General features: G+C 47.8%; 1 protein-coding gene across 1 annotated transcript in view; it reads right to left on the bottom strand.

Annotated features, from left to right (window-relative positions):
• Nucleotides 1-7,881: 7,881 nt before the first annotated feature.
• SLC1A4 (solute carrier family 1 (glutamate/neutral amino acid transporter), member 4) overlaps nt 7,882-15,115 on the bottom strand; it is a 27,913-nt gene continuing 20,679 nt past the window's right edge. The window contains exons 6-8 of the mRNA XM_004691453.2: nt 13,220-13,414; nt 12,821-12,955; nt 7,882-10,653 (exon numbers count right to left, since the gene is read on the bottom strand). Of these exons, the coding sequence (XP_004691510.2) occupies nt 10,419-10,653; nt 12,821-12,955; nt 13,220-13,414 (565 nt within the window). The 3' untranslated portion in view covers nt 7,882-10,418. The remainder of the gene's footprint in view (nt 10,654-12,820; nt 12,956-13,219; nt 13,415-15,115) is intronic.

Raw genomic sequence — 15,115 nt, 5'->3', positions numbered from 1 at the left:
CCAGGAATTAAACTCGTACTGCAGTGGCTGGTGCTAGCTTGATAGTGCTGTGTCTTTAACCCCTGTGCCACCAGGGAGGCCCCACCTCCAGAGTTTCTGACTCAGTTAGTCCATGGTGGGCCTAAAAATGTGCATTTTTAGTAAGTTCCCAGTCTTGATGATACTGTGGCCTGAATATTCCAGCCTGGAAGGACAGTGGCATGCTCTGAGCAGAAATGTGGTAAATTTTGTCTGTGTTCCTGTCTGCTCTATGGGTGAAAAGATTTATTACGGGAATGTTGAAGCCATCATGTTTGGACACTTAGCCACAGGGTGGCCCTCAGCTCCAGTAATGATACCACTGACCCTACTGGTAAACATCTTTTGTTGGAAAAGTTCCAATCTCTTTTCTTTACCAGGGATTTAGCTGTAGAACCAGTAGTCCAGTCTACTGTTTACAAAAGGCTGCCTCTTGGGGCTTGCTGGTGGTTTCCTCAGCAACGTAGGCTTTTGTGTTCCGCTGGAAGTCACTACTGTCACTCAGAAGGAAATGACACAGGGGGCAGTGGGTTTGTAAGTGCCAGAAGACATTATGTCAGAAAAACAGAGATTTCACTGTTGTCACCCTGGATAACAACCACCTCAGTGCGTGCATGGTGCCCTGTGTCGCGCTGAGGAGGCCCTCAAGCCCCTTCTTATCTGGAAGGCTATTCCGTACTGTGGTGAGGAGAGGGGGCCTTCCCTTCAGCTGCAGGCTGCCCTTCCCCTCCCACCGCTTTACCAGGTGTGGGAGATAAGAATGGAAGCATAGGAGCCTGGGTCCGCTGGTTTCCAAGCAGGGGCTGGGCTGGTAGCTGGTGGGCCAGGGGGGTGAGTGCTGGGGAGCAGGCTGGGGCCAGGGAAGCAGCGTGAGTGGACTCGATGGCCAGCTCCTCCCGCCTCACCCCTGCTTACCTGTTCTCCTGCTTCTCACTCTTTGTAAAGCGACACCTGATTTTATACATTAATGCAGCAAAATGCATCCAAGTACGAATGTGTGAGTTAGAAGTAGTAGCCTTCTATGTGACGACTATTACAAGGGGTGGTTCCATTCCCAGATGATCTTTATAGACAAGATCATAAAATTCCTAATGGAATTTAGTTTTTATTAGCAGTTTGAAATGTGTTCCTTACCTAGGAAGGAACACTTGACCTTTCTCCCCAGGAAGGGTCTCATTGAGGCTGCGAACTGACCGTTTTAGGTACAGCTGGTAAATCTCATGTTTGTCTCAGTTTTATCAAATTTATGAGACCCCCCTACAATTCTTATCACAAGTGTCATTACTTTCATGTCTCTATTTTCTATTCTCTTACAAGAAAAAAGAGAATGAGGCAAATGCCAGAAATGTTCAAAGCTGTAAAACAAATATATATTTTTAAAGATTTATTTATTTATTCATACAGAACTGGGGTACAGGCCAGAGATGCGGAGGGTGAGAGGCTTCACCAGAGACAGAGTGGGGAGCAGAACAGGCAGATCAATGAAGTACACTGCTGAGGGGAGCAGCGGGTGGGTCAGGAGAGGTCTGCCACGCCATGTGGTCACCTCTGGGGCAGGTGGGAATCGAACTCATGCGGAAGCGGTTTAAGCTTCTTTGTGCTGTGCTGTAACCCGCTGCGCCACCAGGGAGGGCCAAAACAAATATTATTGAACAAAGATGATGACACCATGGAAACAGATCCACAGGTCAGTGGGCAGCACAACCTGAGGGCCAGAAGCCTCATTCTTCTTGAAAGTCCGCGCTTGTCATATGTAACGGGCAGTTAGGGATCCGACCCTGTAGGCCAGAGGTGCGTGTTGGAGACGGGAGCTGTGACGCAGCTGGCACATGGGCCACTCCAGGCCTACTCTGACTTCCGCCTTCATGAGCCAACAGCTGAAATCCAGAAAACACTTCCCTTGGAACTCTGCCAAGTAGAGGCACTTGTGGGGCCGTAGGTGCTCTTGGGAAGGGGGAAGTGAGGAACTAGGGTAGAGTTACAATAGAGGTCAGGTCGCAGTAGCTGGGGGAGAAGGTGTCCCATCGCCCAGTTCCTGGTGTCCCTGGTGGGTGGCAGCAATGGAACGTCTGTTGGAGAATTTCTTCCTGAGTTCTGGAAGAACTCTTTGTTGCATTGCTTTTGGTTCCCAACAGCACACCTACTTCCCTGTCCTCTGCAATTCTGTGTGTTCCGCAATAGTGCTCTGCAATCCATACTTTGTGTAACTAGAGAATGAATTCTATTGTCTGCAACTTGGAAACCTCACCAAGAAATGGCTCAGTCCATATCAGAGTGCTTCAGCAGCCTGGGCTGGTGAGATGCCTGGATCTTATTTTCTTTGAGTCCCCTGGTGTCAAGATAGAGCTCCCCTCGCACTCACTTCCACTTACTCTTTACCATTTTGATCTCAGTAAGAGGTCAGGTTGCCATGGGCCTTGATATTTGTCAGCCAGAGGGCTTCTAGCACTCCCTGCCTGGCTGCTGGTTTGGGCCTTCTCTCTTCAGCCACTTCCCTGGAGGTGTTCATTTGGACAGCCAGCCTGACCCCCTTTCTGGCCATTTTTGTGTCACCTGCACAGCTGTCACCTGCACATTATATCACAGCTGGACCATGACAACACAAACACAGAGAAGCAAACATTGACTTCATAGCTCAAAACGAAAAAAGAAAGCACATGCACTCATCAGAACTTACGATAGAGCAGGCCAGGAACTCTCGCCTAGAGGGTGTACCATACCATCTGCTGCCTCACAGGGTTTGTTAAAAGAAAAAGAATAAGGACCCTCCCTGGTGGTGCAGTGGGTTAAAGTGCAGCACTAAGAAGCTAAAGCCACTTCAGCATGAGTTCGATCCCCGCCTGCCCCCGAGGTGACCCACATGGTGTGGCAGATCTCTCCTGACCCGCCTGCTACTCCCCTCAGCAGAGTACTTCATCAGCAGGCCTGTTCTGCTCCCCACTCTGTCACTGGTGAATCCTCTCACTTCCCCTGTACCTCTGGCCTGCACCTGAGATCTGTAGGAATAAATAAATAGACCTTTAAAGAAAAAGAATGAAATCTATAACTTCTCCAGCGCTGTGACTGTGTATGTGAAGAACACTATCAGCTTGGCATAGAACAATACCACATGTAATATGCTTTCATTTTACAAAAAGGCAGGTGGCAGGAAGTCAATACAGGATCTGAAAGTTCCCTACAGATGCTTCATGTAAATGGCACTGAATGGACTGTGAGAGAAGGCGCCTGTGCTAAAAAAGGAAGAGTGGCTGCTATTCTAGCACCATCCCACTGCGTATATGCAGGGGGGAGGGAGGCGCCTCTTACACCACCAAGCAGCTCTCCGACACGAGCTAGCTGTCCTGCCATTCAAGTCAGCTCTGACTCTACCCTGACATGTCATCCAGTCCCACAGATTATGGACTGATCACAGGCGCCCCGTTTCAGGAGCCAATCACAAATCCAGGTTGTTGCCTGTACTTCTCATCAACTGGCTATACAGGAGGGGAGACAACTGGCCAGGTGGCTGGCTCCCTCACTGGAGTTTCACTCTTAGCCCCTGGCCCTTGCTAACAGTGAAGCCCCAACATAACCAGCGGGCTCCTGGGCTGGGGCTAGATGTGGCCACCCAGCAGGAAAGCTGGTACTGGTTGGCAGAGTGGGGACCAGGGCCAGGACACCATGTGGCTTTCATGGGCCATTTGCTTTGTCACCTTTGTTTTTATGGGCCCTTCCTCCATAAAGGCATTGTGAAGATTGTAGTTTATAACTTGGGTTGGTATTGAGACAAATATAATCCAGGCTAGATTATATTCTTTTCTTCTGATTTTAAAATATGGTGGAGGGTCTCTAAAAATATTATGGGCTCTGAGGATAGAATTTACTGAGTTTGATGAGTCAGCTGGCTCTGACAAGGCAGAGGGGGACACCAGCACTTGGTTGGTTCCTAGTGCTAGTCTGCTAGAGAGGGCCCAGGGGGGCCCGGGGAGCACACCAGGACAACATCAGGCTGGATTTGGCTTGTGCACTGTAATTGGCTGACCCCTGCTTTCTACCACCAAGAGGCTGTCAGCTGAGAGAATTCCTGATGGGCCCTGGGGCTGCCAAGAAAAGACAGTCATCCAAAGTCACTGGTCACTGCTACAAAGAGGTCATCTACCAGGTCCTGCAAACTGTACCCTTACTATTTTCCTCCCCTTAAGGAACTATTACTCAATAAAAGACGATAAAATATACACGGACAACTTAATGAACTATCGCAAGGCAAATCAAGAAATAGAACATTGTCAGCATTTTTAAAGTCTCTGTTTGCCTCCCTCAATCGGCCCCCACCCCCCGTCACATCTTTTGTCTACTTGAAGAACACCACTAAACTGACTTCCCACCCTGTAGGTCCCTCTTGCTGGTATGAGTGGAGCACAGCAGTGCATTCTCTGGTGTCTGACCTCTCTCAGTCCTGCTTGCTGCCAGTTTCTGAAAGCCTGAGGGTAGTGGCCACACTCACCATTGTGGGACTTTTCTGTCTTGAGATTGTTCTCTTATAAGGGCCTGGCTAGAGGCAAGGCAAGCCTGTGGGCTGTCTATGCCTCCTGCCCAGGGTGCTGTTTGAACCAGAGAGATAAAAAGTACTTAGAAGATACAGAGTGCCTGGTGGCAGACCCAGACGCCTGAGAGGCACGCAGACACCAGGACAAGCAACCTGCCCAGGGAAGCTGTTTAAGGACTTTACCTCTATTGCTTCTGAGACTCATTAGCCAACAGAGTAAAAAGATCAAAAAAATTTAGAGTATAAAAAAATAAACACATGCCTTTGCAGCAACATGGATGGAGCTGGAAAAGATCATGCTTAGTGCAATAAGCCAGAAAAGAAAAGGAAAAATCCCAGATGGTTTCACTCATAGCAGAAGTATAAAGAACCAGGTGAGAAAATAATAATAATGAACAGTTACATACCAGAGACATTTTATGGGGGTGGAGTGCGGGATGGGATCAAAAACAGTGAGGGGAGGGAAATGCACTGGACTATGGTGATGGCACATGGGTGATTTGATGGTGGGAAGTCCATGGGGATAACAGCTGGGATGGAAAAAGTTACAAAATGATGTAAAAATAAGCTATTATATTATTAAAAACAAAATTTGCAGGGTAGACCTATTCAAGTGCTTTTTAGGGTGGGGAGTTTTTTTTTCCCTTCAAGTTTTATTAATAAAATCTTTTCATAAAAACTCACCTCAAGTACAGGATCATCATGTACCACGTAAAGCCAGAGCACTCACAATTCCAGGGAGAATCATCTATACAGAGTGTGATGGAACTGCAGGCTGCAGTTACTAAAATGTGACAGAACCCGTTGTTTGCGTCCAGACAGCTTTTTAGCTGAACGTGTGATCTAAATATATAGGCTTCTATCAGTGATACGTGTCAGGGGAAGAGGCTCTTCGAGTAAGTTAACTGTTTTGTTTCACTCACTAATCAGAAATTCTTTTTTTGTCCCAAAGACTAAAATGACTGAGTCCGTATCTGATAATTAAGAGGATCTTACAGGCTCCATCAGGTGTTTGGGGGTGTGTGTGGAGAATGTGTAGTTGGGAGGTGGGCGATGATTACATTTTGAATGTTAACTCTTTTTATAGGAATATACCCCCAAAAGGAAATATCTATATCTCTATATAACGAAAGTCCAGAATAGGAAAATTCATAGAGAGAACATCTCTGACCAGAGACAGAAAGTGGATTAGTGGTTGTTAAAGGGCAGGGGTTTCTTTTGGGGGTATGAAAATCATCTAGAATTTGTGATGACTGCATAACTCTGAATATATTTAAAATACCACTGAATTGTTCACTTGTAAAGAGTGAATTTTGTGGTATATGGATTATATCTCAAAAAGCTTTTTTTTTTTTTTTAAAGTGAAGAGTCACTAAATCTTTACTGTCCTCAGGACACCTCTGCAATTTTTTTCCCCAAGAAAGAACACTTTTGAGCTTTATGTATGGTTTATCTCTGAGGTAGATGTTGGAGACAGTTGTATCCTGAGACTTAGGGAAATTTCATCTGTTCTAAATCACCCTAAGAATCCTCAGCTCATCTATCTGTCTTATGTCTTGCTCCAAATAATCCTACGTGTGCTAGAAATCCAATCCAACACTTTTTTAGAAGCCACATCAAAGACAAAAAATTCAGGCGTGAGATTATGATTTGAGACATTTCATGATACTTGGCTCCAACTCTTCAAAAATTGAAAGGCCAGCGAGGACCCATGACGGTCTACCTTTGAAGGGGAAGGTCTTTCCAATACTTTAGATCTTCGTTCCTGCTGGGTACTCACTTATCAATGAAAACCCCAAGTAAAGGGGCCCACGTATTGGGCGCAGACCAGACCTCTCATACCTCGCCTGCCTTTTGCCTCCTTGAGCATGAATAAGCAGTCAGACTTGGACCAAGAGAAAGAATCCTGCCTGGAAGGCTGGGATTCTTGCTGGGAAGTGTAAGCCTCTGGAGCTGCAAAGCTGAGGGTTGCAGCTGCAGTGAGGAGAGCGTGTGTGGAGATCTACTTTGTGAAGAGGGGACATCAGAGCACAACTGTTAACTGACAATTGTGAAAAAGCCTGGTTCCAAATATTTGCGGAACTAATGTTCAAAATATGCATAGTGGGTATTACAAGGCACTGATCATAGAGGGGCCCAGGACTTGGGACAGATTCTCTTCTCCAAGGGAGATAAAGGTAAAACCAGAGCATACTCCCTGCGTTTAGATGCTAAGGGACACAACAGGTGGGTTGGGAACATTCCTTGCCCTGCTGTCTGATTTGAGAGCCAATATTGACGGAGCACCTGCCACACGCCAGCTCCTGCTGTTGGTGCAATTATTACCGCCATTTTAATGAGGAGCCTGAGACGACAAGATGACATACATGCCGGGCTCATCCTGCAAGCAAGCAGCAGCGCCTGGAGAGGGAGCAGCCAGTGCAGCCTCCCCACCCTTGGGTTATGCCCCTTGGCCGACTGAACTGGAGCAGGCTCCAGTGACCCAGCAGTTCCCGCTCGTTGCACTTTCCTAGGAGAAGGCAGTTCACGAATTGTTCCTCTTGGTATGGGGACTAACCTCAACCTCCAAACACTCTTCACCACAGAAACAAGGCAGCCACATTCCAGGGTGAGACTCTAAGTTGTCATCATTAACAGGCTCCATCAGGCCCTTCATCTGTGCAAACTCTTTGTCCTTTTGAACCTTGGCCAGAAATTAAAACCATTTTCATGTGATAAGAATTGCTGAAAATGTCCAGGTCAGAATGGGGAGCTATTTCATCAGAAGCCCCAGGGGCTAGAAATCAAAACTTCCAGTGTGAGCTTGTAGGGTAATCCTACTTTAAGAGACTTCTTAGATTCCTTAAGTGCACTGGTATGTGGTATCTCTAAAACATGATTATAGAAAAGAAAGAGCTGGGTGTGTTAGTGGTGGTGGTGCTGGTGGGATAGGCCTGGGCAGCGGCCTTCTGCGGGAACTCTGTCAGTAATTCTACAGGGTAGACGATCTTCCAGCCTGGCTCTCAGCTTACAGTGGGTGTCCACTTAGTTGTTCTAACAAGACTTAGCTCTCTGGAGATAAGTGCAAAATCACTCGGGAGCCCTGCTGATGTTAACTGGGAGAAGCCTTGAAGCAGCAATGCATTCACGAGCCAATAGTGAGCTGGTCCACAGAAGCGTCCACGAGGGTCCCACAGCAACTGGGCCCAAGGGCCCACCCTTTTGCAGTGGCAAAAACTGCAGGAAAACAATGGAGTTTGTCCCCGCCAGGCCTCCCTTAGAAGAGCGATGGTTCCATTAGAAAGTGCCACCTCAAAGCTAAGAAAGAACAAAGAAAGAACAAAGGAGCCTAGTAGAAATACTGTATTCACTTTTTTAGGAGGCTATTTTAAGGCAAGTGTTACACATACAAAACAGTGAGAGATGAACAGTATTAATGGCAACACTTGGAAGAGAATGGCAGGGGACGACTTCAGAAATGAGGAAGTGGGGTTTTCCCAGTCACATCACTCCTGGTCCCACTCCCCAGGGACTGAACAATAGGGAGAAACTGGCACCTCTCTCCCTCTGCTCACCATCCGGGGCAGGGGCCCATCCATCGTGAGGACTTGGGAGAGAAGCTCCCTTCTCCAGATTACCCTCCTTACTGTATTCCAGTCCCAACGTAGGCGAAGCACAGTCCTGGATCCTCCTGGCCAGCCCTCATCTAGCTTTCACATTTTGTGAAATGCAACCTTATACACAGGAAAATCAGGACACCAAAGCCACACAGCTGACAATTCCCCTCTGCCCAGACGCAAGCCTGCTTGAACGGGAGCTGAAACAATGTATATAAATATATACAAATATAAGCATCCATATATACCGTAGATAGGTGGAAAGAAAGGTACACTGAGTTCTAAAAAGTAGTGAAGGTTCATTTGCACTTTGAAGCCAGACAGTGATGGTTTCCTCTTTGAAACTGAAGCCTGTGGGCCAGTGCTCTACCAGGTCTCCAGGACCCTTGGCTCAGGTCCCTCCTGAGATCCTGAGGACACTCCTGGCTTTACCCGAGGTGGGAGTGGCACAGCGGGGTTAGAGAGGGCAGTGGGAGCGCCCGACCTCCCCCTGACCCAGCAGCTCTTCCCACACCCTCCACACGGAGGGTACATGGGAGGGGCTTGCCTGGCACTGTCCTGTCTGCCATTCTCACTCAACGGGTCACACACACTGCAATGGGGTGTTCTTTTTCTAGGTGGCAGCAAATGCTTGGAGACAGGGTAAACAAATGCATGAGCGAGTCTCAAAGTCTGGGAGCTTCAGTGGCCTGTGGGGTGGGGGGCAGCGGAAAGGGGCAGGGAGCCACAGGAAAGTCAGATATCCGGAAACGTGGTGGGAGGCGAGGGAGTTATGAAAACCTAAAGGACCTTACTTAGGGAGAGGCCGCACTGAGTCTGTTGAATGACTAGAGAGAGAACAAGTGGCACCGTGGGAGTCGCTAGTGAACACGAGCCCTGTGCACAGACGCTGTCTCTGCCAGGGGACGGGCTGCCTGACAAAGGAATCACTTCGGTAAAAGCTAAGAACACGGTGGTAGCAGTACTTCACGTCAAGACATGAAGCGGGGCTTTTCTCAGATTCACTCAGTCTGCCTTACCAAATCCCACTGAGGTAGGTAAGAGGCAGGTGACACCAGCCCCATTTTACAGATGGGGTCAAGTGAGGCCTCAGGACCGTGCAGGTCACCCACAGACACATCCGAAGGCCAAGCGGATCCGTGGCCATGTCCATGTGTCTCCTCCTCGATTGCCCCGGCCACTGAGACAGTGGGCTTCCCTGCAGCGCGTCCACTTCGGATCCCAACCGCATCAGCAGGGATCTGGAGGAAGGTGGCCTGCTGGCTTATCGTTTTAAACTCTGATTACTACAGGAAAGGAAACCATGTTCATGGAAATCAGCCAAAGCCAGGGGGCTGGGGGCCTGGGTACCCCACGAGTAGCATGTGATTTTTAAATTGTGTTTGGTTTTGACACCTTTTTTTAAGGGAGGGTCTAGTTAAGTGATACCTTGATCAACCCAGTACAGCCCCGTCCCTGGAGGAGGCAGCCTCTCTGGCCCATTGCCAAGTCAGTGCGGATGGGGTTCAAGCTACAGTGTTGCTAGAAGCTTAGGTCGTGAGAGCAGAAAGCTTCCCCAGCAAGGAGACGAGAAAGGGACTAATTGCGTGTCATGTGTCCTGTCCCAACTAGGTGCTCCCTCCTCCCCCAAACAGGCTGCACTCACCCCTCCTACCTTTGACCTCAGCATTTAAATCTTTACTGAACGCCACTGACCAAGAAGCCAGCATTGCTGACACCATCCGGAGTACATCCAACTTGACAATGTGCTGTGCCAGGCTGATGAACCAGCCACACCTTGCTGAAGCATAAACCTAAATACCTTGAGTTCTGGCTCAATGAATTCCAGTTAAGGCTAAGAATTTGGGAATTCCTCCAATTGCTATGGCTCGAGAGGCAAATGTGACAGATAACTGCAAACCCCCCGTTTGGCTGGGAAAGCATAATGCAGAGCTGACCGGTGCAATGAAGAACACATCTGCATCTTCCCAAGCTTTAACCACCAAGCCTGGTGAACCTGTTATTTCCTGAGCCTTGGCAGTGGGTTCTCAAACAGCCCTGGCGCACACGCAGATGCACCCTGACCATGGGCCAAGCCAAATGTCAGAGTGTCCTGGTTCTCGGTAGCCAGTTCCCTCTGGGAAGCCCAACGTCCATGCTGAAAAGGAAGTCTCAAGACAGTGACTGGGCCAAAGCATTGCTCAGGAGGAGGATAAAGTCGGTAAGGCTGTGCCTGGTTTCTGGTAGCTGGACTCACAGGGTGTAGCACCCCTGGCAGGCAAGCCCATAGCCCAACTCCATCACAGAATCGACTCCTTGGATTCCAGTTCTGGGACGCTGGCTCCAGGCCTGGGGGGATTCTGGTGTGTCACCAGTGGGGATGTCTCCTCTTCTGACTTGCTGTTGGGAACTGCCTCCACCTTCACCTCGCTCAGTTCCTGCTTCCCTTTCTTCATGGCCTTCTGATTCAGGTGGTGGAGAATGCCGGCCCCCAGGGCATCCCCCTCTACATTTACCACGGTGGTGGTTCGGTCCCTGGGGGGATATAAAATTAGGCAAAGTTACCCTGATGCTGTGGCAGCTGCAGATGGGTGTCCAGTGGTGGGGGCAGGCTGAACTGACCCTAAGTGGTGACCCTGGCCTGCTGTTTCCTAGCAAATGGGCTGCAAGGGGTCTCACGGCTTTACTTTACTCTAAACTGACTTTCTTTATTTTAAAGATTTATTTATGCATACAAGAGCTGGGGTGTAGGCCAGATGTGTGGGGATGGGGTGGTAAGAGGATTCACCAAAGACAGAGTGGGGAGAAGAATAGACAAATTGACTGAAATACACTGCTGAGGGGAGCGGTGGATCAGACAGGGGCAGTCTGCTGTGCCCTGTGGGTCCCTCCTTGGCAAGGGGTTGAATTTGTGCTGCAGTGGCTGCTGGTAGCTTCACATTGCTGAGACTCAACCCCTTGTGTCACCTGAGAGGCCCCCAGTCAAATACATCAATGCATGTATTTTATGTGTAATACACACTGTCATGTAAAAAGTACATAAAACTGAGAAGATAATATAGACATGCAAAATAATTAAATCTTTTTCAAAAAAGATAATATAGCCTCAGTTTTGTATCCTTCCTTTCTTCCACTGACAACCCTTCTTTTCCTCCTACTAACACTGCATTGCTAATGAATGTCAATTTGCATATGCTTTCTAAGGTTGTTGGCCAAAACCAGCTCAAGGAAAGTAGCACTCCTCTTCCCAGAGTCTTGTCTTCCCATAGATTAGCCCAAAAATCATTGCCCATTTGAGCTCAGAAGCACTGTGTTCATTTTGAAAAGTTGGGGTGAGGGGGGCTTACCTGAGGTCATTGGAATCAGGGCCTTCTTATCCCTTTGAAATCCCAGACCCCTAACCCATTACTTAGCTTGGGATATATAACCCCATTTTGCTTCATTGTCTTTGTAATCTATTTCTTTGTAGACTCCCCACATATATTTACTTAAGTTTGTTCTTCTCTCTTTCTAATTGGCCTGTATTAAGTCAATTGTTATATAATCTGAAAAGAAGATAAAGGCATGGGGGAGGGGTGCTTATGTGACTTTGGGTCTCTGCTGAGAGGGTGACTTGCTGGCTGTGCCTCTCTTATTAGATGCAGAATTCTCCATGCCGGGGAGACCCCTGGGCAAGGAGGGAGAGTGGGCTGACACTCTGCTTTGGTTCTGTCCAATTCACCAACTTAGGGCCAGAGCTTCCTCAGTGAGTTAGTTGTCGGGGCATCCTAAAGTCTTGTTACACATTTTATACTCATTCTTCTAAAGAGCTTTAAGGATTCTGAGAAGCCCCTTCAAGTATCCAAGGCTTAAAAAAAATAAAGGTTGGAGACCACCGTTCCCAGTCATAATGGGAGAGTCAGAAGGCCATGCTGGGCTCCAGTCCCTGGGTCACCTCATGCCTCTGACTAGCTGGTCAGCAGTGATTTCTTACAAGTGTTGACTAAATGCTTTCCATGTGCCTGTGGTTCTCTTATGTGCTGCACATGTGATACTGATTTAATCTTTACTCTAGCTCTGGTCTATGTTCTGTTATTGTTCTCACTGGATAGATGCACAGATAAAGGTACAGCCACTTACTGGTGAGTGGCAGGATTTGGACCCAGGCAGCTTGACTTCTTATCCCTATGCTCTCTTGTCCCACCAAAAATACCTTGGCTGAATTTCCCTTTAAAGCAAGTACTGTTTATACCTGAGAAAGGTGTTATGTGACTTAAGGAATCAACACCCAGAAGCCTCTTTCCCAGCTGTTCGCCTGAGCCCAAGGCATGACTACACTAGCTGGGGTCATCTCTCCTTTTGCAGAAACCACCTTTTAGATGTTTTCAACTAAGGAAAATCATCCCTGAAGGCTCACTATTCTAATGGCTTTTGTCCCATTAAGTCAACGACCTCCATAGTCCCTTCCACCCCTGCTCTTGGCCCTGCACCAGGGACCCCCGTCTAGGTCTTGCTTATGGTCATTCATGTATGTTCATACATCTTTGGCTGTGATAAGGTTTAATTTTCTTTGCACTAAAACTTGTCTTTCCAACTTGACTCTAGACGGCTTCACAGGGCAGGGGACATACTTTACATTTCTCTGCATGCCGCAGACCTAGCAAGGCTTCTGGGAGACTCAATAGAGACCTATTTTTCAGTGCCCATAGGGCTTGCTACTTACACAATCCAGTCCACGGCCAAGATCAGAGAGAGGTCATGCGTGGGCAGCCCAATGGCCTCCAGGATAATGGCGATGGTGATGACCCCTCCAGCGGGCACTCCAGCTGCTCCAACACTGGATGCTGTGGCCGTCACTCTAGGGAGTGGCAGAGCAAGTCAACCATCACACAGAGCATGGAGTGGGCACGCGGACGTGCAAAATATGGCAGCCATGGTGGGCTAACTAAAACCACATAACCCTAGATCCTGCCAGCTGATTTGTGCTCTCCAAGCAATGAATTCATGCCATCCTATCTCAACCAAACCAACTGGGTTTCAAGAGATGTTTCAAAGTAAACCACAAGAGAAACCTGGAGTTTGAGTGCAGCCCTCAAGCTAAAAGAAGGAATAGTGGACTTACAGAATTGTGAAGATCTTCCCTGAGTTCAGCTCCACGTTGTTGAGCTGAGCGATGAACACCGCAGCCACGCACTGGAAGATGGCCGCTCCATCCATGTTCACGGTGGCCCCGATGGGCAGAATGAACCTGCTGATCCTTTTGTCGACACCATTGATTTCTTCAATGCACTTCATCATGGAGGGAAGAGTTGCTGAGCTAGAAATGGAAAAGCAGCCAGACAGGTTGACACATTACTCAGAATGGTCTATGGCCATTCCACCCTCCACACGCTCCATCTCATCTGATACTAATCTGATCAGACTCTGGACAATTTTTAGCAGGATCCTATCTTCTGACTGTCTCCTCTAAAAATAAGAAAAAAATCAGAATTGTTCAAAGTTCTGTTACAACATCGGGTTTTGCCAACTCCTAAAGTATTCAAAATGTGACTCCCCAGATAGTCCAGCTTTTGCAGCTCCAAATTTCTTCATTTTGCCTCTTGGTGCAAAATGTTCTCAAGAGAACAAAGATCTATTTACTCTGCGTGCATCTCCTCTCTCTTTTTAAAAAAGTTTTTTGCTAGGGTCCTCCCTGTGGCACAACGGGTTAAAGTGCAGCACTACAAAGCTAGCTGCAGCTACTTCAGCACGAGGTGACCCACATGGCACAGCACACCTCTCCTGACCCTCCTGCTGCTCCCCTCAATAGTGTACTTTGTCAATCTGCCTGTTCTCCTCCCCACTCTGTCTCTGGTGAAGCCTCTCACCACCCCTGCATCTCTGGTCTGTACCTCAGGTCTGTATGCATAAATAAATAAATCTTAAAAAAAAATTTTTTTTTTGCTACATTTGGGGTATATAGGCCAGATGTATGGAAGGCGTGAGGTGGAGTGTGGAGAAGGGTGAGAGGATTCACCAGAGACAGAGTAGGGAGAAGACAGGTGGATTTACTGAAATACACTGCTAAGGAGAGAAGCAGGCAAGACAGGAGAAGTCTGAGCCATATGTGGGTCAGCTTCCTGGCTGGGGGGTCAAATTCAGGCTGCAGCAGTGATAGCACTGAGACTTAATCCCTAGGCCACCAGGGAAGCCCCTGCATCTCCTCTCTCAAATATTCCCACCCCTAAATTTTTTTAATTTAATTTTAAATTAAAATGTAATATTAAATTTTTAAGATTAAAAAACTTTGGCATGGTTTAATTTAATTAAACCACATGAGAACACAGGGCACTGGTCCGGAAGGGTGTTGATGCTGGAACTGGGAGACATAGTGCTCCTGACACAGCACTCTGTGGCCTTCAATTTTCCTTAGTATTAACCTCAAGGAATGAGAGAGTGGGAGTATATTAGGCCCAATAAGCGTGGCTCTGAGAGCTTGAAAAGAGTAAATGTGACCACAGACACGTGTAAGAGCAGGGCTGGCTTCTCCAGCTGGCTCTGTGCAGTCAGAAGTTGGTTTGTTTGTGTCTGTGCCAGAGAGACTTCCCTAATTCTCTGGTAGTACCACTACCTTGTCCAAATGTTGTTCAGGATGAGAGAAAACATGCAGTAGAGATATAAAACCTAAACATGAATGAAACAATGTACGGTCACCCTTTGAAAGTTTTCTTCCAAACCATTGGGAGACCATGATTTCTGAGGGCATGCCAGTGAGTGACATGGTGCATCTTTTGTGCTATATCAGATAATCCCATAATACTCTGGATGCCTACAGAGCTGAGCACAAATCCCTCATCACAGGGCCTTGGTCTTGCTTTCTAGTTTACACATCCAAAAGCATTGGGCAGGAATCATTCTAGAAACTTCCTGCAATGCACTTTTACTAAGGTTGTTTAACAGGGTGGTCCCTAGGAAAAGGGGAAGTTCCAGGTTCCCTGCCCCACCCAGGAGGGTAGAGCTGAGCAGAGAAGAAGAGAAG

The sequence above is a fragment of the Condylura cristata genome, unplaced genomic scaffold (genome assembly GCF_000260355.1).
Source record: "Condylura cristata isolate star-nosed mole 26May11 unplaced genomic scaffold, ConCri1.0 scaffold00031, whole genome shotgun sequence".
In the NCBI taxonomy this organism is placed as follows: domain Eukaryota; kingdom Metazoa; phylum Chordata; class Mammalia; order Eulipotyphla; family Talpidae; genus Condylura; species Condylura cristata.
This window is presented reverse-complemented; position numbering and strand designations above follow the sequence as displayed.